Source organism: Oryctolagus cuniculus, chromosome Y, assembly GCF_051225735.1.
Source record: "Oryctolagus cuniculus isolate XC-2025 breed Fujian yellow rabbit chromosome Y, ASM5122573v1, whole genome shotgun sequence".
NCBI classification, from domain to species: domain Eukaryota; kingdom Metazoa; phylum Chordata; class Mammalia; order Lagomorpha; family Leporidae; genus Oryctolagus; species Oryctolagus cuniculus.
In genome coordinates, this window is record NC_142889.1 from 6275534 (window position 1) to 6300969 (window position 25436).

Below are 25436 nucleotides of genomic sequence, written 5' to 3' on the forward strand. Positions count from 1 at the left end.
TTAGGCCCCTGCGCCTGCCTGGGGAACCTGGAAAAAGCTCCTGGTTCCTGGTTTTTGGATCAAGCTCAGCTCTGGTCGTCACAACCACTTGGGGAACCAGTGGAAACAAGACTTCACTTGTCTCTCCCTCTGTCTATAGCTCTGCCTCTCAAATGAATAAACACACTTACCACGTATCACCATTCATCAGATTGGCCATAAACTGATCACTCAATAAGGGAGAATTTCTTGTCGAACGGCAATCGTACATCATAGCACTTGTTCCTAGGCCCTTTCATACATTTTAATTATATCATCAGTGCTGGTTCTCTAGCTTGTTCCCTGCCAGCTGCAGGGCTTGATCTTATCTACCTATCTCTCCATACTTATTTCCATATATACGTATGGATCCAACTTTCTAGAGAATCCAGACTAACAGTACATCCCCAGCTCTATCATACCAGCTCAGTGTACTAATGGTCTATAAGATGGCTATGAAATACCATCACAGGTTTCTCTTGGGTCAATCTGATATAAGTGCACGCTCATGTGCAGAAAATACAGAAATAAATCCGTGGTACAGAAAATCTAGCAGTGATAACAGAACATTATTTCAGAGCAGACAACAGCAGTAATCATTGAGGGCAAGTAGAGTGAAAATGAAATTTGCACGTGTCTGGGCCTGACGTGAAATTCAATTTCAGAGATGATGATGTCAAACATGGTTATGGGAGTTTGTTGGACTTGGCAACTACAGCAAAGAAATTATGCCACTTGAATGCAAGCCTCAGACACTGTATGTTCAGTGGGCAGAGGCTAGCATCTGTACTGCAGAGCATTAAGTATACAAAAGCACCTATGAGGGGGGCCAGCAGCGTGGCACAGAAGGTTAAAGCCCTGGCCGGGAGCGCTGGCATCCCACATGGGCACTGGTTCTATCGGGCTGCTCCCCTTCCAATCCAGCCCTCTGCTATGGCCTGGGAAAGCCCAAGGGCCCAAGTCGTTGGGGCCCTTTACCTGCGTGGGAGACCTGGAAGGAGCTCCTGGCTCCTGGCTTTGGATTGGTACAGCTCCGGCTGTTGTGGCCATCTGGGGAGTGAACCAGCGGATGGAAGACCTCTCTCTACCTCTGTCTCTACCTCTGTAACTCTTTCAAATAAATAAAAAAATTTAAAAAGCACCTGTGACAAGGAAAAGCTTTCTCCTTGCTAGATCATTGCCTCAATCAAGTTTTTAAAGCACTCCTACCCGGTATCTCTGTGCTGTAAGGAAAACGACATTTAGGGGGAAAAAAGGACATCTAGAACTACAAAGTCAATGAAAGACCAATAATATAATTTACAGGCAAGCACATTATGCTGAGGCCATCGAGCTCGCCCCAAGTTTGTTGATTCAGTTATAGTTTAGAAATGAGACATCATTTTAGAAGCTGTCTGAGGTTTGGGAATACAAATGGAAACTTTGGATAACCTGGGTGGGTGAACAATGTGAAAGTAGTCAAAACTATTGGTTCTTTGAGGATTTTGTAGAATTGTCAAGACGAAAGGGAAAGATTAGGGTTCTTGTGAGGCCAGTGATGAGTCCTGCTGCTACAGATCATCCTAACACAGCTCCATGCTGCCCTGAATGAAGGAAGTCTGGAGATCCTGAAAACAAAACGGTGTTGAGGGAAGTAGGGTACTGGTTCTTCGTATTTCACCAGATTTACACCCTCCTTACATAAGGAAACCATGGTTACACAGGTTTCACTAAGAGTCGACCCATCAAGTACAATGAGGGTAGGATGAAACCTGCATGGCAAAGGCACAGGTGTCAAAGACTTAAAAGGCACATCATATTACAATAGTAAATCCATGTGTAACACATACAAATGTACTTTATTCCTAACAACTTGTTGTCCCTTTGTTACGGATGAGAAATATGGAATATGGGTTACAACCAAAGATTGAGGTGTGATAACCTCTAAATATAATTTATATGTGGTAAACCAGGTGTAAAATCTCTACCTTAGAATCAACAGGGAAGAGGGATTAGATCCTCAGATTTAACCCTGTTAATGGCTTTGCTGGTGTCACCATTTATTTTAGCAGATATGCCAAAATAAAGTTAACATACCGCACACTTCAATCAGTTGTACTTAGTCTGTCCTGTATCTTTGAATTTTCAGAAATTTCCATGTTGTGAGGGTGGAGCTGGACTCTGGATTATTACTTTAACATATGGAAATATGGAGAGAACAAGCATTGGCCCTTACCAAAACAAAGACATATCACATCTGGATCACTTTTTTATTATGAATGCCAATTTCAAACAGTAGAAAGCAGCAAAGAAAAAAAAGGTTCTTTGATCAAAGCTCAAGGAATGATGTAGCGTACATAAGGGACCTCAACGTCCTCGCCACTCTCACTGTTGCAACACAGTTCAAGCACCAGAGCCCGCACATGGTGGCCCAGTTTTCTCTTCGACACACAGCTCACCATTTCTGTCATTCTGAGACAAAAACAAAACAAAACAAAACAAAAACAGAAGGTTAAGGAGGTGAAACAGAAGAGAAGCACATATCGTAGGCAAAGACAAGATGAGAGTCAACTATTGCTTGATACAGCTGGAAATTTAAGACCCCACTGAGCAGGACACCTCCACCCTCCCTAGCTACCAACTCACGGCTGATCTAGCCGTTCCTTCAGCTTGGAGGCAGGCATAAAGAATGAGTAGAGCATGGACACACCCTGGGACAGCATGGTTATTTCCAGTTTGTGCTCTGTCTACAGAGGATGAGAAGGAGGAAGGGGAACGACCATCTGTAAGATTCTGAATTTATACAACTACCAACCCCGTGGGTAGGGGAAATGAAGAAGAAAAGCATCTTACCTTGAAGTATTCTAGGAACTGCCTGAGGGTCATCTCCTCACCATTAGGCTGTAATCCATGTACATCAAAGCGATCCCACAAAGTCCATTCTTGGTTATAATACTTGGAAACAAAGAACAGGGGGAAGGATAGTTGTTATTCCAGATGGTCTGGCCACTATCAGCCAACTTGACATGTTAGGTCAGAGCCACTGAAGTTCTTTATTCCAAGTAGTCTGATAGCCACATCTCAATTTAAGTAACTGTAATTCTTATAATGACCAAATAGTCACATATGACTGAGACCTTGTTACCTCTTCCACTCATTTTCCATCTCGTTTACTTTCCTCCTTTTAATTTCTTACAAGTACCTTGGCAATCTGTTGTTTTTTTTTTTTTTCAAAATGTGTGTCGTGCTCCTACCTTGTACACTGAATGAATAAACCAGGGAACACAAAAAGCAGATACCTAGTAACAGAAACTTACATGTGCCATAAGGAATACGGATGACTGCACACACATACACACACACACATACACACTCACACACACATTTTTCACTCATATACATAGTTGGGGTAACATGACATCTCCATACAGGCAGGCCATTACCCTTCTCACCTGGTGATGCGGTGGGGCAACGGGCTCAGAGAAGCTGAAGAATGGCAGAGCCAAGTTCATGAAGCTGTTCTTATAGGACGCAAGCTGTTGGTGTCCCTGCACTACCTTGTACAGCTCCAGACACACAAGGCCAACTACAGCTGATGTGGTTGTCGCAATGGCTGGGATGATCTTTCCTGCAATAAGCTTGCTCTGTGAATCAAGTGTGCCATAGATGTTATTTTTAGAGAAGGCTGAAATCTACACAAGAAGCTAAGTTCAAATTCCAGACTTAAGTAAGCTTGCAAGGGGTGGAAGATTGATCAGACCGCCATTACCTTATGACGGTCTGCAGGGGATATATCATAGTTCTCTGCTCTGAGGTTGGATGCAGCAACAATGAAATCCATATGAAAGTTGCTATCATCATCCTGTTGTGAATGAGGAGGAGGGGGGAGAGGGGAAAGAATAAGCATGAAAAGGATTCTTGGCTACATGGGAGAAGTACATTTCCCACTCCAACTACCTGCTAACCTCCACACCACAAAGGATGACTGGGCCCTGTTGTAGATCCATAATGCTGACAAAGCCTGAGAGCTGAGCCACTGTCAACCTATTTCCCTACCCAGATCAGGGCCCCACCAACAACCTTCTCAAAATTGATGGGATACATCTTGAATCCGCAGAGTTTGTCTGGACTGGGAAGCACGGCCTTGAGCTCCTCTAGATGGCTGTCATCTGCACGAAAAGAGGAGACATGCTTAGTCCCTCTGATCCTAACCCTGTTTCTGAGGTAAAATCAGTAGCCCAGGGTACACAAAGTGTTCATGCATATGATGGACACTTTGGGAAATAGTGAAACAAGAAAAATAGGAGGGAATATTCCCCCAGAGAAAGAGGTACAAAGATGTAGGAAGCATGATAGGAAAATTATCCAGCATAGCCAAGAGGCAGAAGCAACCCAAATTTCTGTCAACAAAATGAAATAATCCATGTAACAGACTCAGTCTTAAAGAGGAAGGAAATTTTGACACATACTTTTAACACACATTAACCTCCTAGGTGTTTTGTCTGTCCATGCATTACTGAAGACATCACAGCCATAAAATAAATAAGACACAAAAGAAAAATAGTATGATTCTACTTTTTATATTCCTAGAATAATAACTTGTGGAAACAGAAAACAGGTATGCTGCCTGAGACAGTGAGGAAGGGGAAAATGAGGAGAAACTGTAACAGGACTTGAATTTTTAGTTAACATTAAAAAGTCTTAGAAAGTGGTTGTACAACAAGAACACATTTAGCATCACTGAACACTCATCATAAACAGGTAATAGTCTCATCAGACTTTGACCATATTAAAAAAAGAGGGAGTGGATAGGATCTTCACAGAAGACAGAAAAGATAAACCATGGATATCGAGGTCTTAAGGAAGAATAACACACACAGATGAGGAGATACAGGGGAGGAAACACGAGACTGGAGTTAAAAAAGAAAATGAGTAAGGGAAGGAAGGAAAACTTCCAGACAGTAACAAAGAAGGGAACTATCAAGTCGGATTAATATCAAGAAATTTGAAGGGCAAGATTCAGTGGAAGAATACTAATAGAGATAGGTAACGTACATAAGGCGAGTCAAAAACAAATACATGGAAGGCAGACATGCATGAGAGATACAGATAAATACGTGCACAGAGGAACATAAAGAGGTGGCAATTATAAAGGAAAATAGGGCAGCTGATCTTAAGTCGTGAGATATGTAAAATGGAAGAAACACATTCAGGGTAAGATACTACAGAGAGGGGCCGGCGCCGTGGCTCAATAGGCTAATCCTCCGCCTGCGGCGCCGGCACCCCAGGTTCTAGTCCTGGTCGGGGTGCCGGATTCTGTCCCGGTTGCCCCTCTTCCAGGCCAGCTCTCTGCTGTGGCCCAGGAGTGCAGTGGAGGATGGCCCAAGTGCTTGGGCCCTGCACCCGCTTGGGAGACCAGGAGAAGCACCTGGCTGCTGCCTTCGGATCAGCGTGATGTGCTGGCCGCAGCGGCCATTGGAGGGTGAACCAACGGCAAAGGAAGACCTTTCTCTCTGTCTCTCTCTCTCTCTCTCACTGTCCACTCTGCCTATCAAAAATTAAAAAAAAAAAAAAAGATACTACAGAGAGGAAGACACACAGCATGAGCCACACTGTAGACAGATGGAGATGGGAACTTGAGAATGAGGTGAGAAGACATATGGAGGACAACGTGATAAGGAGGAAAACAGAGAACAAAAAGTTTGGGGTAAATATTTACATGGGGATACAAGAGAAATTGAAGAGATAAAGCAGGTATGGTATCAAGAAAAGATAACACTGGTTCAGATCATATAGAGAAGCAAAGAACAAAGGCAAACAAAAACCAGAAAAGGGATGATGAACAGCTATTTCTGACATCTATTGTGGTAGGAAGAAAAGAAATGAGACCTCCAACCAGTCATCCTTATTTCACACAGAATAAAAGTAACACCCAAAAAGATGATATGTTAGTAAACCCTATGCCTATAGTCACAGAGAAGGGCCAAGTGGTAAGGCTAGTGAGGAGACATGGGTGGAGAAAGTAGAGTGCAACTCCTGGCCAGCTGGCCAAAACTCACCAAGAGAGACACTGGCACTCTGCAGCTCCTGGTCAGAAACATGAATCCTGACACCAGACTTGGGGATGAATTCAGGTACCTGTAGAGACTGCAGGAGTGTGGCCACAGCAGGTCGGTCTTGAGAGCCCATCAGCCCATACATCTGGGCAAACAGGTTAGCAGCAGCCATCACATAGTCCAGATGTAGGGTCTATGAGAAGGCAAACACACAAAGTCAGTTCTCAGTGGGGAAATCTGCCTGTTTCCTATCTATGCAACTTCCCCTTGACCCAAAGAGATCCCAGGAAGTTGAGACTTACATTGTTGACATCAAATGTAAGTGGATGTGGACAGCGTTTGGGTCCAGACCAGAATGGGGCTCCTGAGCTTGTCAGCTAGGAGAGGAAAGATTTTGGAGGAGTAGAACCTGAGTGTAGAAGACCAGCTGGCAATGCTACCACCTTACTTTGTTCCTGTGAGTCTAGACACTATTCTGGGAAACTTTTTATCAGAATAACAAAAAAATCATAAACTTGTCAATCTGGCAGGCACTATACAAACTAAAGCTTAACATTTATATGTTAACCCTGAAAAAACCCCCATTATATGAGTTATTATTTCTTCTTTACAGATAAAGTTACTGAAATACAAAGAGGAAAATAAATGGCTTGCTCTAATGTCAAGTCCATTGGGTTTCAAACCAACAATGGCTGTTAAACTTGAAACTATGTTAACTATAAAACTTTAGAACTATAAAGCTTTCCCTGATAGTATCTACAATGTGAGATCAGAAACAATACTCCACACCATCAGCCAGGGAAACAGAAATGAAAAACCCCTTTCCTGGTGGAAAAGGAATGAGGCAGAACACGTTTGCAGAACTGCAGCTTGTTTTTCTGAGATACCAATCCTTGGGTTGCCTGTGACTGCTGGATTATCAAAAACCTAGGAGAATTCTCTTGTTTCCCAGAAATGTACTCTGCCCAAAGGTCCAGGAAAGTGCAATAATACCTGGTTGGGAGGGAAGTTGTGGAGTAGCTGCCGGATGTTGTTAGAATACTGGGTGTGCCAGTGGTAGCAAGCCCAAGTCACACAGTCAGCCCATGTATGTGGTCGCTGCAGTACCAGGCTACGCTGTAAGGCCTCCAGCACCTCCACTGGTTGGGTGCCTCCCAGCTGCAAAGTCCGTTCCACAAACTTTGGGTCTCTATAGGGAAGAAGCAAACAGCAAAATTATTCAACAGACCCAGAAGCAGGCTTCTTGAAAATCCCACACTCTCCATGCAAAGCCAGACGTGATTCCCAAAAGGTGTCAAGAGGCTCAAACATAATAAGGTACAGATGTGAGGGAAGCAGACACAAGATTTTTAGGCTGCTGGGCAGGGGCAAGCATCACAGTTCATTTAGGTTACACACGTGAGATACTGGTTGACATTTTCTGCAGGGTGCTTGAAGAGGCCTTCAAATTCATCCCGGGCCCACTGCAGACAAAGCAAACATTACACAGGGACAATGAATAACACAGAGGTTTCTAAATGTATTCGAAAGATTAATCAATGAATCAAGCAAGTTGAAAGAAGCACTTTTGCTCTGTGAGTGCGCAACAGTGAAGTTTCTTAAATGTGGCTCCCCAAATTTACCAACTTCACACCGCTACTTTTTCAATGGCTTATCTATATAGTGGTAATGCAGGTGCTTAGGCATTAAAAGTTACTTGTCACGTCTGTGTACATTACTAGAATACGGGTGTTTTTCCTCAAAAAAAAAAAAAAAAGGAAAATTCACAGCTAAATATAACAACAACAATCCTCATACAGACCCTGGGACTGGCAAAAAACAAAGCACTTCTGCATATGTACTGCCATTTTATACTTTAAATACGAAATATTTATATAAGACCAGTAAGTACAATCACTTGCAAAGTCATCTGGATCTCTAGCGCCGGAGATTCACTGGAGACTGTAGCTCTTTCCTACTGCCTACTTCATCATTCTAGATAGTAATTTCTATGCTCCATGGACTTGCTACAAAGAAACAACCAAATACATATATATCTAAAGCTTATTCAAAATAGCAAATGCATGTTAAATGTTATAGAAAGGATGAGATACTAATTGTCATGGAAGTTTTATGGATAAGGAATCCGAGGCATGTGGAAGTTTCACAGAAGTCTGAGGTCATATAATGAAAATGTTTTAAAACCTTTCTCATAGATTTCCCTGCATGTTGGACACAAAAGAAAACGTGACCTACTAGAGGTTATATAAACATATAAATACACATGAGAGCCAAAAACTGACAGTCATGAGTACATAAATAAGTATATCCACTCATGCTGAAAGTGCTAAGTTGGGAAGGCAACTTTTTTTTTCCACAAATAATTCCTCCTAAACAAAGTCTCAAATATTACAGTAAGAAACACTCTAAACACACAATGGTGTGGTTCTTGGGTTGCAGATTAGCATTAGATTATGTGTATCAGTTACTCAGGTGTATTTATTTTCTTCAACTAAATATGCCCTGTTCTATATGTATGGCCATTATGTCAATAGAAACTATTCTGATAAACTAACTGTTGAAACATTTTGAGCAGCAGTTATAGAAATATAAACATATACTTTAACACAAATTTTTCTGTAATAACTTTGTTAACTTTGAAATAACAAAGTTAACAATGAAGTCAATTTTGCTCAGAAACACATTAGTGTTTACACATTCTCACTTTTCAGACGTTTACTGAAACTGTAGTCTTTAACAGAAGATTTTTTAAAGTTAAAAAAAGTTTTAAAAATGAAGTTATTGGTACACATGAAAACTGATTAGCAGAAAGATTTGCTGCACTGAGCCTTACAGTTCTGGAATGTCAAGGGCTTCAAAATCCAGAGGCTATGTCTGAACCTGTCTCTTTTACCTCCCAAAGTCCCCAAGGCTAGTCACCTGCAGAGTGTGTTCAATGGCATTGGGGAAGTTCTTCAGTGTGCAGATGGGGATGGACTTCTCAGGTGGGTCCTGGCTAGAGCTGTAAGATTCCGTCAGGAAGGGAATAACCACTTGCACACTGCCCTTGGTGCCCAGTGTCCCTGACTCCAACAATGGTTTACGGTAGTACACGCAGCGGCGGTCCATGTACAGGCCTTCATGGAGGTAAAGAGGATGTTTCATGAGAACTGGGAGAGGAGTATTAGGACAGGTACACCCCACCCTAATATGCACAATGATGGCTGTGCCCTATCCTCATGTGCCTAGAAACTCACGGGCATCTACATTGTCCAGGGCATTGGCTACACCATCCAGGTTTTCATAGAAGTCGTCGTTGTAGATACACTCAGTGTCAGGGCCTACACGATTCTGGTGGCTTATTACTCTGACGTATGGATTTATCTGACGCACAGATGCCGCAGCTACATCAGACTTTAACTTCTGAATGGGAATGGAGGGAGAAAGCTGTTTGTCATACATTCACACACAACCTTTTAAACAGCTAACCTAACAACTGAGTAAGTGAAGAAAAGCCTTGACTCCAAATTCAAGAACATCACCTGATGTTCTGTGACAATGCCACATGTGACAAATGTGAAATGAGACCAAGAGGGCCCAAAATATATGCCACAAATAGGAAAAAAATTCCTTAGTTTTACATTATTTTACCAACTAATTCCACTTTTTTTTTTTCATTTAATGAGACCCAGAATAGAGATGACATCACCTAAATAAAAACAAAGACACACAGGATCTTTTCAAAGCCAAAGCCAAAACCAAGACCTTTTCTTATTTAAAACCCAACACTGGATGATGCAACACTGTGGTGAAGTGTTTTAAAACTGTGGCCTGCAGTGCCAGCATCCCAAATGGGTGCTGGTTCAAGTCCTGGCTGCTCCATTTCCTATACAGCTCTCTGCCATGGCACAGGAAAGCAGGAGAAGGATGACTCAAGTCTCTCGGCCCCTGCAGACCCGGAAGTAGCTCCTGGCCCCTGGGTTCAGATCAGCTCAGCACTGGCCACTGCAGCCATTTGTGGAGTGAACCAGTGGATGAAGGACCCTCTTCTCTCAAACTCTTTCAAATAAACAAAACTAAATCTTTAAAAAAAAAAAACCCTCCACTGGTAATACATTTTTCCTTAGAGAAAAATGAGCTGTCTCTATCATTGCACACCATAAAGTACAGTTTTGCTCAGGTTTTTACCTTTATCTGTTGGCACACTATTATGCTAGACATTCTAATCTACATCCTTCGAGTATCTGAAAAAAATTTCACTTTTTTTAAAGATTTTTTTATTTATTTGAAAGTCAGAGTTACACAGAGAGATGAGAAGGAGAGGGAGAGGGAGAGGGAGAGGGAGAGGGAGAGGGAGAGGGAGAGGGAGAGGGAGAGGGAGAGGGAGAGGGAGAGGGAGAGGGAGAGAGAGAGAGAGAGGTGTCTTCCATCCGCTGGTTCACTCCCCAATTGGCCGCAAGGACTGGAGCTGTGCTGATCCAAAGCCAGGAACCAGGAGCTTCCTCCAGGCCTCCCATGGTGGGTGCAGGGGCCCAAGGACTTGGGCCATCTTCTATTGCTTTCCCAGGCCACAGCAGAGAGCTGGATCGGAAGTGGAACAGAGCCGGGTCTTGAACTGGCAACCATATGGGATGCTGGCACTTCAGGCCAGGGTGTTAACACACTGTACCACAGCGCCAGCCCCAAAAATGTCATCTTTCTCATGAAAGATACCTTTGTTTACACTGTAAACCTTCCAAAGACACCTTTGTTTCTTACCACGTCCATACCCTACCTTTTCACGTGTTAATGATATTCTCTGTGACTGTATTTGTTTTTTTAAGTTATCAAACCAAGAAACTTTTTCTATACATTTTCATATCACATATTTAACTAGAAAGTAGAAAAAAATTAGACCATTTTAAAATCCTTAATAAATCCTACACATAATCTGAATCATCATAAAAATATTTTCCAATGCAAACTTCAGTAACAGGAGCTAAACTCCATTTACCTTTTGGTCAAATATCTTTATGTACTTCTTAATGACAGCTAGATTCTCATTTCTAATGCATTCAACCTGGTATTTTGTTTGAAGGAAAAGGCAGCACAGAAAAATAGTTTGACAGCCTATCAGCATAACTTGCAGGAGTTTAAAACTATATAGCAAACTTAACAAGTCAAAGTGTTTATAAGTTTGGTTTTAAGTAAATCTGGAATCCATATTCAATCAACTTCCATTTTGAATGGATATTTACAACTAGTACATATTCTGTCTCACGATACAGTGGTCATTTGGAAAAGTGTTTCATTGAATTAAAGGAGGATTTCCTGTAGAAGATTAGAAAGTTCCATTCTTTGATAAAATAAGAGTAAAAAAGTCAAATAATGGTCTTAGTGTTCTTAAAATGACTATTATAATCTTGTGGATTCCAAGAGTATTTTACTATTAATTTTCCTATTAGAAAAGGGCAGGAACTTCTTTTTAACATATATTTCAATGTCTAGAACCTACTATGTGGACTGTAAAGTTATAAGACTCTGAGCAGGCAGTAAAATTACTGACTTTCACAACGGCCTTCCATAACCCCAATTTACAGTACCGTATTCAAAATGGCCCAAAACCAACAACGCAGGAGTGGAGAAATTATGAAAACCTATCAATGAAATGACCTAAGTGCTTGATAAATGTTTGCTGAGGTGAAGACTGACCAGCAGACAATTAAATTTGGACACAGGTATGAGGGTATGAGACACACAGAGAGAGGTGTTCTAAGCCACTAGGATGAGAAGAGAGAGAGAGAGAGAGAGAGAGAGAGAGAGAGAGAGAGAGATATGACAGAAACTCATAAACCCCATTCAACTCACTGTGACATCCCAGGGCCGGAAGAGAAACTGTCGGTTCAGATTGGACTTTTCAATGGTATCCATGTCTGTCACTGTAATATTCCCACCCTCCCCACAGCCTAGTCCAATCATGGCAAAGTTCTTGAGCAACTCACAGCCAATGGCACCTGCACCCACCTGGAAGATGGGAAAGAGAGTCTGGTCAAGGTGACTGCAGATAGCAGGAAGCCATTTACCGCTCTGTACTTCCCGTAGAGGTACAAAGATGAAAGAAAGTCATCTATGCCACATATTTAAACCCCCAAATCACAAAAATCTATCATCATCTTAAAAATGGAAGCACTTGAGACCCAAAACAAAGAATATATCATGTTTTCCTTCAATTCACAGAAAGTGAAAAAGTGAATGTGATCAAGCCACAAAAGATCAGAAAGACCCAACTTCTAGAGACAAAAGAAAATCTAAGAGGGGTCAGAAGCTAGTAAGGAAGGTGAAGGTAGTGGGTGTCTACTCACCAGAAAGTACTTCTGCTTGCCTAGTTTCTCTTGTAGGTCTGAGCCAAATACTGCCACCTGCCCATCATAACGGTTCTGATGCTATCAAAAAAGGAAGGAAGGCAGGAAGGCAGGAAGGCAGGAAGGCAGGAAGGCAGGCAGGCAGGCAGGCAGGAAGGCAGGCAGGCAGGAAGGAAGACAGAAGGCAGGAAGGAAGGCAGGAAGGCGGGAAGGAAGGCAGGAAGGCGGGAAGGCGGGAAGGAGGGAAGGAGGGAGGGAGGGAGGGAGGGAAGGAGGGAGGGAGGGAGGGAGGGAGAGAGGGAGGGAGGGAGGGAGGGAAAGAAAAGAGAAAAGAAAAGAAAAGAAAAGAAAAGAAAAGAAAAGAAAAGAAAAGAAAAGAAAAGAAAAGAAAAGAAAAGAAAAGAAAAGAAAAGAAAAGAACAGGAAGGTTAAGGAAGAGTGGCTTTAGAGATGCTCACAATGAAGTCGTCACAGAGGACCCACATACCGGGAGACATTTGTCTTCCATGAAGGCTTCTTTGTTTTCAGGAAGGCATTCTAAAGCATCAAAGTACAACCACTGCATGATAGGCATAAACTTGCCAGAGCAGGCCTGGGGAGAAAAGGTTGTCAGTAGTTGAGGCTTGACAAGTGACAAGTAGAGGACACTTCTGGCCATGCCCTTAACCATCCATGCTGACCTTCATGACCTCCTGGGTGGCCAGGCCCCCAATGAAGGCATTTATAGGTGCCAGATTCCCAGCAGCTACATATGCCAACTTGCGAATGAGGTCTTCATCCAGGATGCCCTGCTGTCCTGGGGGCAAGGCTTCAGAATTCACAGTCTGTGCTAAGATCACCAGTTCTGCTGCATCTTCCTGACGAGTCAAAAAAGAACATTTCAGACCACCATAGGAGGATAAGGAGGAAGGAAATTGTAGGCAAATGGAAAAATGACCGCTTTGGTCCAATCCACTGGTTATCTCCCCATCTCATTTACCTCATTATGTGGTCGAGGAGATCGATTGTATTGAGAACAAAACCGATGCAGGGCCTGGAAGCCAATGTGCAGCTGAGCAGGGTGAGAATACTTGGCAAAGTCCATTATCACAAAATCTGGCTCTGCCAATGACGCTACTAAGGATTTCTGTGGAAAGTGGGACATCAGGATCAGAGGCCGGAAAAAACTAGAAAACGCCCAGAAACCTACCATCAACTCATACTCACAAAACTAATCTTCTTAGGTACTTTGACCTGACTGACAATGCCTCCACGAATATACTCAGAGAAGCTGGAGGTATCACATATGCTGAAGGTGTAAGGCCCTAAGGGAAACAAAAAAAGGTGGAGGGGAATATGTTAAGTCATGTAACAACTCTCCCATCTTGCCATCTAGCACCATTAAATTTATTTATTTTTTTTAACTTTTATTTAATGAATGTAAATTTCCAAAGTACGACTGATGGATTACAATGGCTGCCCCCCCATACCGTCCCTCCCACCCACAACCCTCCCCTTTCCCACTCCCTCTCCCCTTCCATTCACATCAAGATTCATTTTCGATTATCTTAATATACAGAAGATCAGCTTAGTATACATTAAGTAAGGATTTCAACGGTTTGCTCCCACACACAAACATAGAGTGAAAAATAATAGATGATTTTTTTAAATGATGATGAAATCAGATCAGACCTATTGTCATGTTTAATCCCAGTGAGAGTCAAGCTGGGAATTGATAATTTCTTTTTTCTTTTCTTTTTTTTTTTACAGAAGATCAGTTTAGTATGCATTAAGTAAAAATTTCAGCAGTTTGCACGCCCATAGAAACACAAAGTGAAATATATTGTTTGAGTACTCATTATAGCATTAAATCTCAATGTACAGCACATTAAGGACAGAGATCCTACATGAGGAGTAAGTGCACAGTGACTCCTGTTGTTGACTTTACCAACTGACACTCCTGTCTATGGCATCAGTAATCTCCCTATGCACCAGTCATGAGTTTCCAAGGCTATGGAAGCCCTCTGAGTTCTCCGACTCTGATCTTGTTTAGACAAGGTCATAGTCAAAGTGGAGGTTCTCTCCTCCCTTCAGAGAAAGGTACCTCCTTCTTTGATGACCTGTTCTTTCCACTGGGATCTCACTCACAGAGATCTTTTGCCAGAGTGTCTTGGCTTTCCATGCCTAAAATATTCTCATGGGCTTTTCAGCCAGATCCGAAAGCCTTTAGGGCTGATTCTGAGGCCAGAGTGCTATTTAGGACATCTGCCATTCTATGAGTCTGCTGAGTATCTCCCTTCCCATGTTGGATCACTCTCCCCTTTATTTATTCTATCGGTTAGTATTAGCAGGTACTAGACTTGTTTATGTGCTCCCTTTGACTCTTAGTCCTTTCATTATGATCAATTGTGAACTCAAATTGATCACTTGGACCAGTGAGATGGCATTGGTACATGCCACCTTCATGGGATTGAATTGCAATCCCCTGGTATGTTTCTAACTCTACCATTTGGGGCAAGTCAGCTTGAGCATGTCCCAAATTATACATCTCTTCCCTCTCGTATTCCCACTCTCATGTTTAACAGGGATCACATTTCAGTTAATTTTCAACACTTAAGAATAACTGTGTGATAATTACAGAATTAAACCAGTCATATTAAGTAGAACAGACCAAAAAAATACTAAGAGGATAATGTATTAAGTTGTTCATTAACAGTCAGGGCTATGCTGATCAAGTCACCGTTTCTCATAGTGTCCATTTCACTTCAGGAGGTTTCCTTTTTGGTGTTCAGTCAGTTGTCACCGATCAGGGAGAACATATGGTATTTGTCCCTTTGGGACTGGCTTACTTCACTCAGCATGATGTGTTCCAGATTCCTCCATTTTGTTGCAAATGACTGGATTTCGTTGTTTCTTACTGCAGTATAGTATTCTAAAGAGTACATATCCCATAATTTCTTTATCCAGTCTACCGTTGATGGGCATTTAGGTTGGTTCCAGGTCCTGGCTATTGTGAATTGTAGCACCATTCAATTTAAAATTAAAAACCAAAATACTTGTAGCGCAGACACTGTAAGCCTCTATTCTTACATTCAGGTATCTAAAACTGTTCCTCTCCTGCCCCAGGTTTAGCTCAACCCCCTCAATGACTCTACTTCTAAATACGATTCTAAAAAAAGCCATGTTTATAGCTCTTCCTTTTCAATTAAAAATTGTGAATACCTTCTATCCTTTTTGTCTACTTGAGTGTAGGAGACTGCAAGCACTCAGATACAAAGAATGAAATCTGTCTTTGATCTCCAGGGGTCTGCTCAGGCTCCTGAGACTCAGAACGTATGAAAGAGATGTCTCTCTCTCCTTCTCCAAACTCTAAGAAAGTGTCATCAACTCTCCACCTGAAACTAGGTAATCTGTATACCTTTAACCCAGATCCTTGGGAGAGTCACAACAATTAGGAGAGACCTCTCCTTCACACAACTCAAATCTTGAGGACGTGTCTCGACCATGTCTCACACATGTCTCTGACTTTGGGGCTCAACTCAGAATTTTGCCTCTAGTCCAGTCCTCAGACAACTAAAAGGTTTCAGTTCTGATTAATTTAACTTTCTATAATAATTAACGAAGAAACCACGGAAATCAGTTTTTAACCATGAGAAAAGGCAGTACAAAAAAATGATTCCTGTTAAAATAACAAATGCAATTAGCTGCCTGATTATTCCAGCTTGTTGCCAAAGCACAAGAAGTAGGAAGGATCACAGAAACCAGCAAACACCCTCATTTGACAATGAGTTCAGAATTCAGAGACAAGAACATATTGACTTCACAGGACACAGTTCTTGAGGACAGGGAAGCAAATTAAAGAACACCAGCCTTAGAAATATACTGCAGACCTGAGTATAAAGCATAAAAAATTAACAAACAAAAAAACTATCAAAGGCCAGGAAAACAACTATAAAAACACTAAGATCTCTTTGTAACTGAAGAATGGTTCTAGGAACTCGATGGATACAAAACTCCCACAGATGTTCAAGTTCTTCATACAAAATGCTGATCATACTTGCACACAAACTCTAACTCACATTAGGACATTAGGACTGCAATATCTAATGCAACACAAGTAGATAGTTACATGTGTTCCTGTATATGCTCAATATACATGCAATTTTTATCATTCACATATTTTTGATCTCTAATTGTTCAATCATGGATGCAGAGGGACAGGACCTTAAAACAGGGGGCAAGCATTTGAAATGGTGGTTGGCCAGCACCGCGGCTCCCTAGGCTAATCCTCTGGAGGCCTTGCGGCGCCGGCACACCGGGTTCTAGTCCCGGTCGGGGCGCCGGATTCTGTCCCGGTTGCCCCTCTTCCAGGCCAGCTCTCTGCTGTGGCCAGGGAGTGCAGTGGAGGATGGCCCAAGTGCTCGGGCCCTGCACCCCATGGGAGACCAGGAAAAGCACCTGGCTCCTGCCATCGGATCAGCACGGTGTGCCGGCCGCAGTGCGCCGTCCGCGGTGGCTATTGGAGGGTGAACCAATGGCAAAGGAAGACCTTTCTCTCTCTCTCTCTCTCTCTCTCACTGTCCACTCCGCCTGTCAAAAAAATAAAAATAAAAATAAATAAAAATGAAATGGTGGTTAAGACTGTGCTTCATTAGCCAGCACCTCAAGTTGGCATGCCTACTATGAATTCCAGCTATTACAGTTCTACTCCAGCTTCCTGTTATTGCGCACCGCAGGAGGCAGCAGAAGTGGCTCAAGTCCTCAGGTTCTTGATACATATGAGGGAGTTCCAGACTGAGTTCTAGGATCCTAGCATTAGCCTGGCCCAGGACAGCGGCTGCAGCTGTTTATGGAGTGAAACAGCAGATGAAGTTTGTGTCTGTGGAGGTGGAGGCAAGACGGTGGTATAGCAGTGGGATGTTCCAAGTTGCACAGGGAAAAATGGATAATTAACAAGAAGGAGGAATACAAGCAAGCACAGCAATAATAAAAAGTTTACGCAGAGTGGCTCAGGAGTTCACCAGAGTGTGCACAGGCCCACGTTGCAAAGACAGACAGGTGCCCAAAGTGCAGAAAGGGAACAGTGAGGAGACAGCCACCACTCCCTCAGTGACTCAGGTGAGAGGTTGTGAGCCCACAGAGATGCATACACAGATGAGTGTGGAAATTTGGTGAACAGTAATCGGTGCTCTAAGTGGGAAGAAGGAGAAATTCTGGGGGACGGGCAGAAAGGGTGAACATGCCACGATTCCTCGGTGTCTTACCCCGCCCCCTAACTGGAACTGCAGCTGGCAGGGATAGGCCACATTGGTTGCTTACATTTTCCAGTGTAGGCAGCGGGCTGCACTTTTGCCTCCTGTGCCATGAACCCAAAAATTGTGGGGGCCACCTCATAACACACCCCACCAGAGAACAACAATCACAACAATTCAGAGTGACTTCTCTCCCATCACGCAAGTTACACAGCAAAAAATAAATCTGAAAAACAAACACAAGCTCTTTTTAGTGAACAAAGGAGCAGGGAGACCAGCCCTAGTAGGTGGGGCTTAGTACATCAAAGCCTGGCTACTCTCCTCTTTAAGCTGCCAGAAATAAAACAGAGCTCCAGGAGGTGGAGCTGCTTGCTTACACTGGCAACCAGCACAGACACATAGCAGCTCACAGCAGAGGAAAAACAATCTAAAAATTAAATCAATCAGAACACAAACAAATGCCAAAGAACAAAGGAAAAATTCTGAATAAGAGTAAGAAAGAACCAATGAACTTGCCAATGGAGCAATCTAAGTCTTCACAAATAGACAGAAGAAAAAGAAATTGAAGTCATGCTAGGAAAAGAGTTCAGAAAATTGATAAGATTACTTAAGAGCAATCAAAAACAAATTCAAGATCTGAATGAGAAGCACTCCCAAGGAACTGAGATTCTAAAGAGAAGCCAAAATGAAATACTGGAAATGAAAGCTTCAAATTGACCAAATAAAAAATGTCGTGGAATCTCTCAGAAATCAAACATATGAAATAGAAGAGTGAATATGAGAACTGGAAGACAAACTTCTGCAATTAATGCAGTAATACTAAATTAACACAGTAATACTAAACATAAGAAGAACAATTAGAAAATTAAAAATCACAGTTTTAGATTTACAAGACTATATCAAGCAATGTAATGTACAGATAATGAGAGCCCTGGAATGTGTGGAAAGAGAGAATGGATTAAAGGCCTTCTTAATGAAATCCTATCTGGCTGGCACCATGGCTCACTTGACTAATCCTCCACCTGCAGTGCTGGCACCCTGGGTTCTAGTCCCAGTCGGGACGCCGGATTCTGTCCCGGTTCCTCCTCTTCCAGTCCAGCTCTCTGTTGTGGCCCAGGAAGGCAGTGCAAGGATGGCCCAGGTCCTTGGGCCCTGCACCCGCATGGGAGACCAGGAGGAAGCACCTGGCTCCTGGCTTCAGATCGGCGCAGCACGCCAGCCATAGCGGCCATTTGGGGGGTGAACCAATGGAAAAGGAAGACCTTTCTCTCTGTCTCTCTCTCTCACTGTCTAAATCTGCCTGTCAAAAAATAAAGAAATACTATTAGCAAACTCCCACAACATCCAAGTACAAGAAATACATAGAACCCCCAACAGACATGACCAGAAAAAGTATTCACCACGACACACTGTAGCAACACTCAGCTCAGTGAAAGAACAGATCTTTTCTTTTTTTTTGACAGGCAGAGTGGACAGTGAGAGAGAGACAGAGAGAAAGGTCTTCCTTTTGCCGTTGGTTCACCCTCCAATGGCCGCTGCGGCCGGTGCATCACGCTGATCCGAAGCCAGGAGCCAGGTGCTTCTCCTGGTCTCCCATGCGGGTGCAGGGCCCAAGGACTTGGGCCATCCTCCACTGCACTCCCGGGCCACAGCAGAGAGCTGGCCTGGAAGAGGGGCAACCAGGACAGAATCCGGCACCCCGACCGGGACTAGAACCCGGGGTGCCGGTGCCGCAAGGCGGAGGATTAGCCTAGGGAGCCGCGGTGCCAGCCAAGAACAGATCTTAAAATGTGCCATAGAGAAACTGATAGATGACACTCTGAGGAATCCAATCAGACTCACCCCCGACTTCTCATCACAAACCTTACAGGCAAGGAGAAGTGGCATGATATATTCCAAGTTTTAAAAGAAAAATACTTCCACCTGAGAATACCGTACCTTGCAAAGCCACCATTTACAGATGAAGGGGAAGTAAAGATTTTCACAACAAACAGAAACTGAAAGAATTTTTATGTTCATGTGCAGCCCTTACAACACTGGCTCAAGTATGTGCTGCACAGAAACACAAAAAAAGGAACTTCACTACAAAGAAGATGAATGTGGAAAACGACCTAGCTAGAATACAAAGAAAAACCAAAATACATAAACAGCTCTACTTAAGGAAAGGTGACAGGAAAAAAGACAGTATTTAACAATAGTCACACTGAATGTAAATGGTATCAACTCTACAGTCAAAAGACACAGACTAGCTGAATGGATTAAAAAGAAAACCCATCTACAGAGAGCGGCAAGATGGCGGAATAGGAAGGGAGCACACTGACAGTCTGGGAAGAGACAGTTTAATAAAAGTGGAGATACTGCAGGTTCAAGGAAGAGTAGGGGAAGAAACAGCAGAGGAAACTCTTCCGGAACTAGTGATTCACGTGGACCTGCGTGGAGGGTGTGGGAGCCCACGGCTCGGGACACCAGCGGCAGAATCAACACACCAGCGCTGGAACACGAGGTGAGCTGAATCTCAATAGCCCGAGACACCTGTGGGAGAGCAGAAGGAGGAGACTAGAGGGAACGAGGCTTGAAACCCCGTGGGAGAAAGTTCACTAGGCAAACTAAACTAAGCAGAAAAACCTAACTCTGGGAGTGGGGTGGGGGGGTGAAATAACAGGAAATTGGGACCTAGTGAATGTGTGGTGCTGATGAACTGAGACTGTGAAACAAGAGATGGTGGGTGAGAGAACTCATGGAATTCACGTGAGTACTCTCCAGAGACACAACAATTTGGTAACCTTGGCAACCCAGTGGGAGACTGCAAGAGAATTTGAGCCCACACTGAGTGCAGAACAGATTCCCTGTGTGGTCCTTGGGAAACAGCTTCCGATCTATGGCTCCTGTGGGTACATCATTCGCCTGCTAACTACCTTCAATTCCACTCAGCTGTGCAGAATTACTTCCCTTCTGAATCCAAAAAAAAAAAAAAGAAAGAAAAGAAAGAGAGATTTACCATGCCTAACCTGGGAGTGTCACCTTTGGCACACCCTTAACCCTGAGGAACAAACAGAGCTCTCAGGCCACACCCAGCTCAAGCCTCTAAGGCTCCATCAAAAGCAGACAGTCCACTTAATACAGTCATAGTATAACAAGAAAAAAACACCACAGCAAGGGAAGAAGAATCCAAAGAGCATCCACAATGCCAAGCAACAAATGCAGAAACTGAGGAAACAAGAACAAGGAAGACATTATGGCACCCCCAAAATGAACAAGACACCCCAATTCAAGATTATGAAGATGATGAGATAGAAGAAATGCAAGATACGGATTTCAAAACATTTATGATAAGAACAATAAGAAGTTTTCAAAAACAACTTCTCGACCTACAGAAATCCTTACTGGACAGGATAGAAAATCTCCTTCGAGAAAATGAAATCTTAAGGAGGAATCAAAATGAAACGAAGCAACTAGTAGAACATGAAATGCTGATAGTGAAGAGAAATCATAATGAAATGAAGAACTCAATAGATCAAACGACAAACACATTAGAGAGCCTTAAAAACAGAGTCAGTGAAGCAGAAGAGAGAATATCGGATTTAGAAGACAGAGCACAGGAAAGCATACAGTCAAACCAAAGAAAAGAAAAAATATTGTTGGGAATCTACAGGATACTATTAAAAAAACCAACATTTGGGTTCTAGGAGTTCCTGAAGGCATGGAGAGAGAGAAAGGATTAGAAGGCCTTTTTAGTGAGATACTTGCAGAGAACTTCCCAGGTTTGGAGAAGGTCAGAGACATCTGAGTACAGGAAGCTCACAGAACCCCCAATAAACATGACCAAAAGAGATCCTCACCATGACACATTGTAATTAAACTCACCACAGTGAAACATAAAGAAATATTCTAAAATGTGCAAGAGAGAAAAAAAAGAATCATCAGAAATTACTACAAGGACTTGTATGCCAGCAAACACGGAAACCTATCAGAAATAGATAGATTCCTGGACACATGCAACCTACCTACATTGAACCATGAGGACATCGAAAACCTAAACAGACCTGTAACAGAGAAAGAAATTGAAACAGTAATAAAGGCCCTCCCAACAAAGCAAAGCCCAGGACCAGATGGATTCACTGCTGAATTCTACCAGACATTTAAAGAAGAACTAACTCCAATTCTTCTCGAACTATTCAGAACACTCGAAAAAGAGGGAATCCTCCCAAATTCTTTCTATGAAGCCAGCATCTCCTTAATCCGTAAGCCGGACAAAGATGCAGCATTGAAAGAGAATTACAGACCAATATCCCTGATGAACATAGACGCAAAAATCCTCAATAAAATTCTGGCCAATAGAATGCAACAACACATCAGATAGATCATCCACCCAGACCAAGTGGGATTTATCCCTGGTATGCAGGGATGGTTCAATGTTCGCAAAAACAATCAATGCGATATACCACATTAACAGACTGCAGAAGAAAAACCATATGATTATCTCTAATGACGCAGAGAAAGCATCTGATAAAATACAACGTCCATTCATGATGAAAACTCTAAGCAAATTGGGAATAAAAGGAACATACATCAATACAATCATAGCAATTTATGAAAAACCCACGGCCAGCATCCTATTGAATGGGGAAAAGTTGGAAGCATTTCCACTGAGATCTGGTACCACACAGCGATGCCCACTCTCACCACTGCTATTCAATATAGTTCTGAAAGTTTTAGCCAGAGCCATTAGGTAAGAAAAAGAAATTAAAGGGATACAAATCGGGATGGAAGAAGTCAAACTATCCCTCTTTGCAGATGATATGATTCTTTATTTAGGGGATCTCTACTAAGAGACTATTGGAACTCATAGAAGAGTTTGGCAGAATAGCAGGATATAAAGTCAATGCACAAAAATCAACAGCCTTTGTATACACAGGCAATGCCACGGCTGAGAAAGAACTGCTAAGATCAATCCCATTCACAATAGCCACAAAAACAATCAAATACCTTGGAATAAGCTTAACCAAGGACGTTAAAGATCTCTACGATGAGAATTACAAAACCTTAAAGAAAGAAATAGAAGAGGATACCAAGAAATGGAAAAATCTTCCATGCTCATGGATTGGAAGAGTCAACATCATCAAAATGTCCCTTCTCCCAAAAGCAATTTATAGATTCAATGCAGTACCAATCAAGATACCAAAGACCTTCTTCTCGGATCTGGAAAAAATGAAGCTGAAATTCATATGGAGACAGTGGAGACCTCGATTAGCTAAAGCAATCTTGTACAACAAAAACAAAGCCAGAGGCATCACAATACCAGACTTCAGGACATACTACAGGGCAGTTGTAATCAAAACAGCATGGTACTGGTTACAACAGCATGGTACTGGTTCAGAAACAGATGGGTAGACCAATGGAACAGAATAGAAACACCAGAAATCAACCCAAACAACTACAGCCAACTTATAGTTGATCAAGGATCTAAAACCAATCCCTGTAGTAAGGACAGTCTATTCAATAAATGATGCTGGGACAACTGGATTTCCACGTGCAGAAGCATGAAGCAAGACCCCTACCTTTCACCTTACAGAAAAATCCACTCAGCATGGATTAAAGACCTAAATCCACGACCCGACACCATCAAATTATTAGAGAACATCGGAGAAACCCTGCAAGATATAGGTACCGGCAAAGGCTTCTTAGAAAAGACCCCGGATGCACGTGCAGTCAAAACCAAAGAATGGGAAAAAATACTTGCAAGCTATGCAACAGATAAAGGATTAGTAACCAGAATCTACAAAGAAATCCAGAAACTCCACAACATCAAAACAAACAACCCACTTAAGAGATGGGCCAAGGACCTAAACACACATTTTTCAAAAGAGGAAATCCAAGTGGCCAACAGGCACATGAAGAAATGTTCAGGATCACTAGCACTCAGGGAAATGCAAATCAGAACCACAATGAGGCTTCACCTCACCCCGGTTAGAATGGCTCACATTCAGAAATCTACCAGCAATAGATGCTGGAGAGGATGTGGGGAAAAGGGACACCTACCCACTGTTGGTGGGAATGCAAACTGGTTAAGCCTCTATGGAAGTCAGTCTGGAGATTCCTCAGAAACCTGAATATAACCCTACCATACAACCCAGCTATCACACTCCTTGGAATTTACCCAAAGGAAATGAAATTGGCAAACTAAAAAGCTGTCTGCAACTTAATGTTTATTGCAGCTCAATTCACAACAGCTAAGATCTAGAATCAACCCAAATGCCCATCAACAGTAGACTGGATAAAGAAATTATGGGACATGTACTCTATAGAATACTATACAGCAGTCAAAACCAATGAAACCCAGTCATTTGCAACAAAATGGAGGAATCTGGAAAACATCATGCTGAGTGAAATAAGCCAGTCCCAAAGGGACAAATATCATATGTTCTCCCTGATCGGCGACAACTGAGCACCAAAAGGGAAACCTGCTGAAGTGAAATGGACACTGTGAGAAACGGTGACTTGAACAGCCCTTGCCCTGACTGTTGATGTACAATGTAATACTTTATCCCTTTTAGTATTTTTTTTTGTTCTAGTACTATTGGTTGAACTCTGTAATTAACACACAATTATTCTTAGGTGTTTAAATTTAACTGAAAAGTGATCCCTGTTAAATATAACAGTGGGAATAAGAGAGGGAGGAGATGTACAATGCGGGACATGCTTAAGCTGACTTGCCCCAAATGGTGGAGTTAGAAATGTGCCAGGGGATTCCAATTCAATCCCATGAAGGTTGCACGTACCAATGCCATCTCACTAGTCCAAGTAATCAATTTCAGTTCACAATTGATCACACTGATAAGTCTAAGAGTCAAAGGGATCACACAAACAAGGCTAGTGTCTGCTAATACTAACTGATAGAATAAAAAAGGGAGAGAACGATCCAACATGGGAAGTGGGATACCCAGCTGACTCATAGAATGGCAGATGTCCTAAATAGCACTCTGGCCTCAGAATCAATCCTTAAGGTAGTCGGATCTTGCTGAAGAGCCCATGAGAATATTTTAGGTATGGAAAGCCAAACACTCTGGCAAAAAAAAAAAAAAAAAAAAAAAAACAAGAAAGAGAGACCTAAATGAAAGATCTCTGCGAATGAGATCCCAGTGGAAAGAACAGGTCTTCAAAGAAGGAGGTACCTTTCTCGAAGGGAGGAGAAAACTTCCACTTTGACTATGACCCTATCTGAATAAGATCGAAGTCGGCGAACTCAAAAGGCTTCCATAGCCTTGGCAACTCATGACTAGAGCCTAGGGTGATTACTGACGCCATAAACAAGAGTGTCAAATTGTTAAGTCAACAACAGGTGTCACTGTGTACTTACTCCTCATGTGGGATCTCTTTCCTTAATGTGTGTCCAATGTGAAGTAATGCTATAACTAGTACTCAAACAGTATTTTACACTTTCTGTTTTTGTGTGGGCGCAAACTGATGAACTCTTTACTTAACATATACTAAATCAATCTTCTGTATATAAAGAGAATTGAAAATGAATCTTGATATGAACGAAATGGGAGAGGGAGCGGGAGATGGGAGGGTTGTGAGTGGGAGGGAAGTTATGGGGCGGGGGAAGCCATTGTAATCCATAAGCTGTACTCTGGAAATTTATATTGACTAAATAAAGATAAAAAGGAAATGAAAGGCAACCCATCTATCTGTTTTCTTCAGGAATCACACCTCACCAGCAAAGATGCTTGTAGACTGAAAGGGAAAAAAGGGAAAAAAGGTATTCCAAGCTAACAGAAACGAAAAAAGTGGCCATCCTAATATCAGACAAAATAGACTTTAGCACACCAACT

The 25436-nt window shown here is 42.4% G+C and overlaps 1 protein-coding gene across 1 annotated transcript in view; it reads right to left on the minus strand.

Moving 5' to 3' along the window:
* Positions 1 to 2258: 2258 nt before the first annotated feature.
* LOC149119163 (ubiquitin-like modifier-activating enzyme 1) overlaps positions 2259 to 25436 on the minus strand; it is a 37887-nt gene continuing 14709 nt past the window's right edge. Inside the window, exons 9-26 of the mRNA XM_089325132.1 lie at positions 13580 to 13677; positions 13353 to 13499; positions 13054 to 13230; positions 12861 to 12965; positions 12374 to 12454; positions 11880 to 12035; positions 9290 to 9455; positions 8973 to 9169; positions 7452 to 7516; positions 7047 to 7242; positions 6356 to 6430; positions 6057 to 6246; positions 4078 to 4166; positions 3767 to 3859; positions 3450 to 3641; positions 2851 to 2952; positions 2644 to 2744; positions 2259 to 2469 (exon numbers count right to left, since the gene is read on the minus strand). Of these exons, the coding sequence (XP_089181258.1) occupies positions 2334 to 2469; positions 2644 to 2744; positions 2851 to 2952; positions 3450 to 3641; positions 3767 to 3859; positions 4078 to 4166; positions 6057 to 6246; positions 6356 to 6430; positions 7047 to 7242; positions 7452 to 7516; positions 8973 to 9169; positions 9290 to 9455; positions 11880 to 12035; positions 12374 to 12454; positions 12861 to 12965; positions 13054 to 13230; positions 13353 to 13499; positions 13580 to 13677 (2366 nt within the window). The 3' untranslated portion in view covers positions 2259 to 2333. The remainder of the gene's footprint in view (positions 2470 to 2643; positions 2745 to 2850; positions 2953 to 3449; positions 3642 to 3766; positions 3860 to 4077; positions 4167 to 6056; positions 6247 to 6355; positions 6431 to 7046; positions 7243 to 7451; positions 7517 to 8972; positions 9170 to 9289; positions 9456 to 11879; positions 12036 to 12373; positions 12455 to 12860; positions 12966 to 13053; positions 13231 to 13352; positions 13500 to 13579; positions 13678 to 25436) is intronic.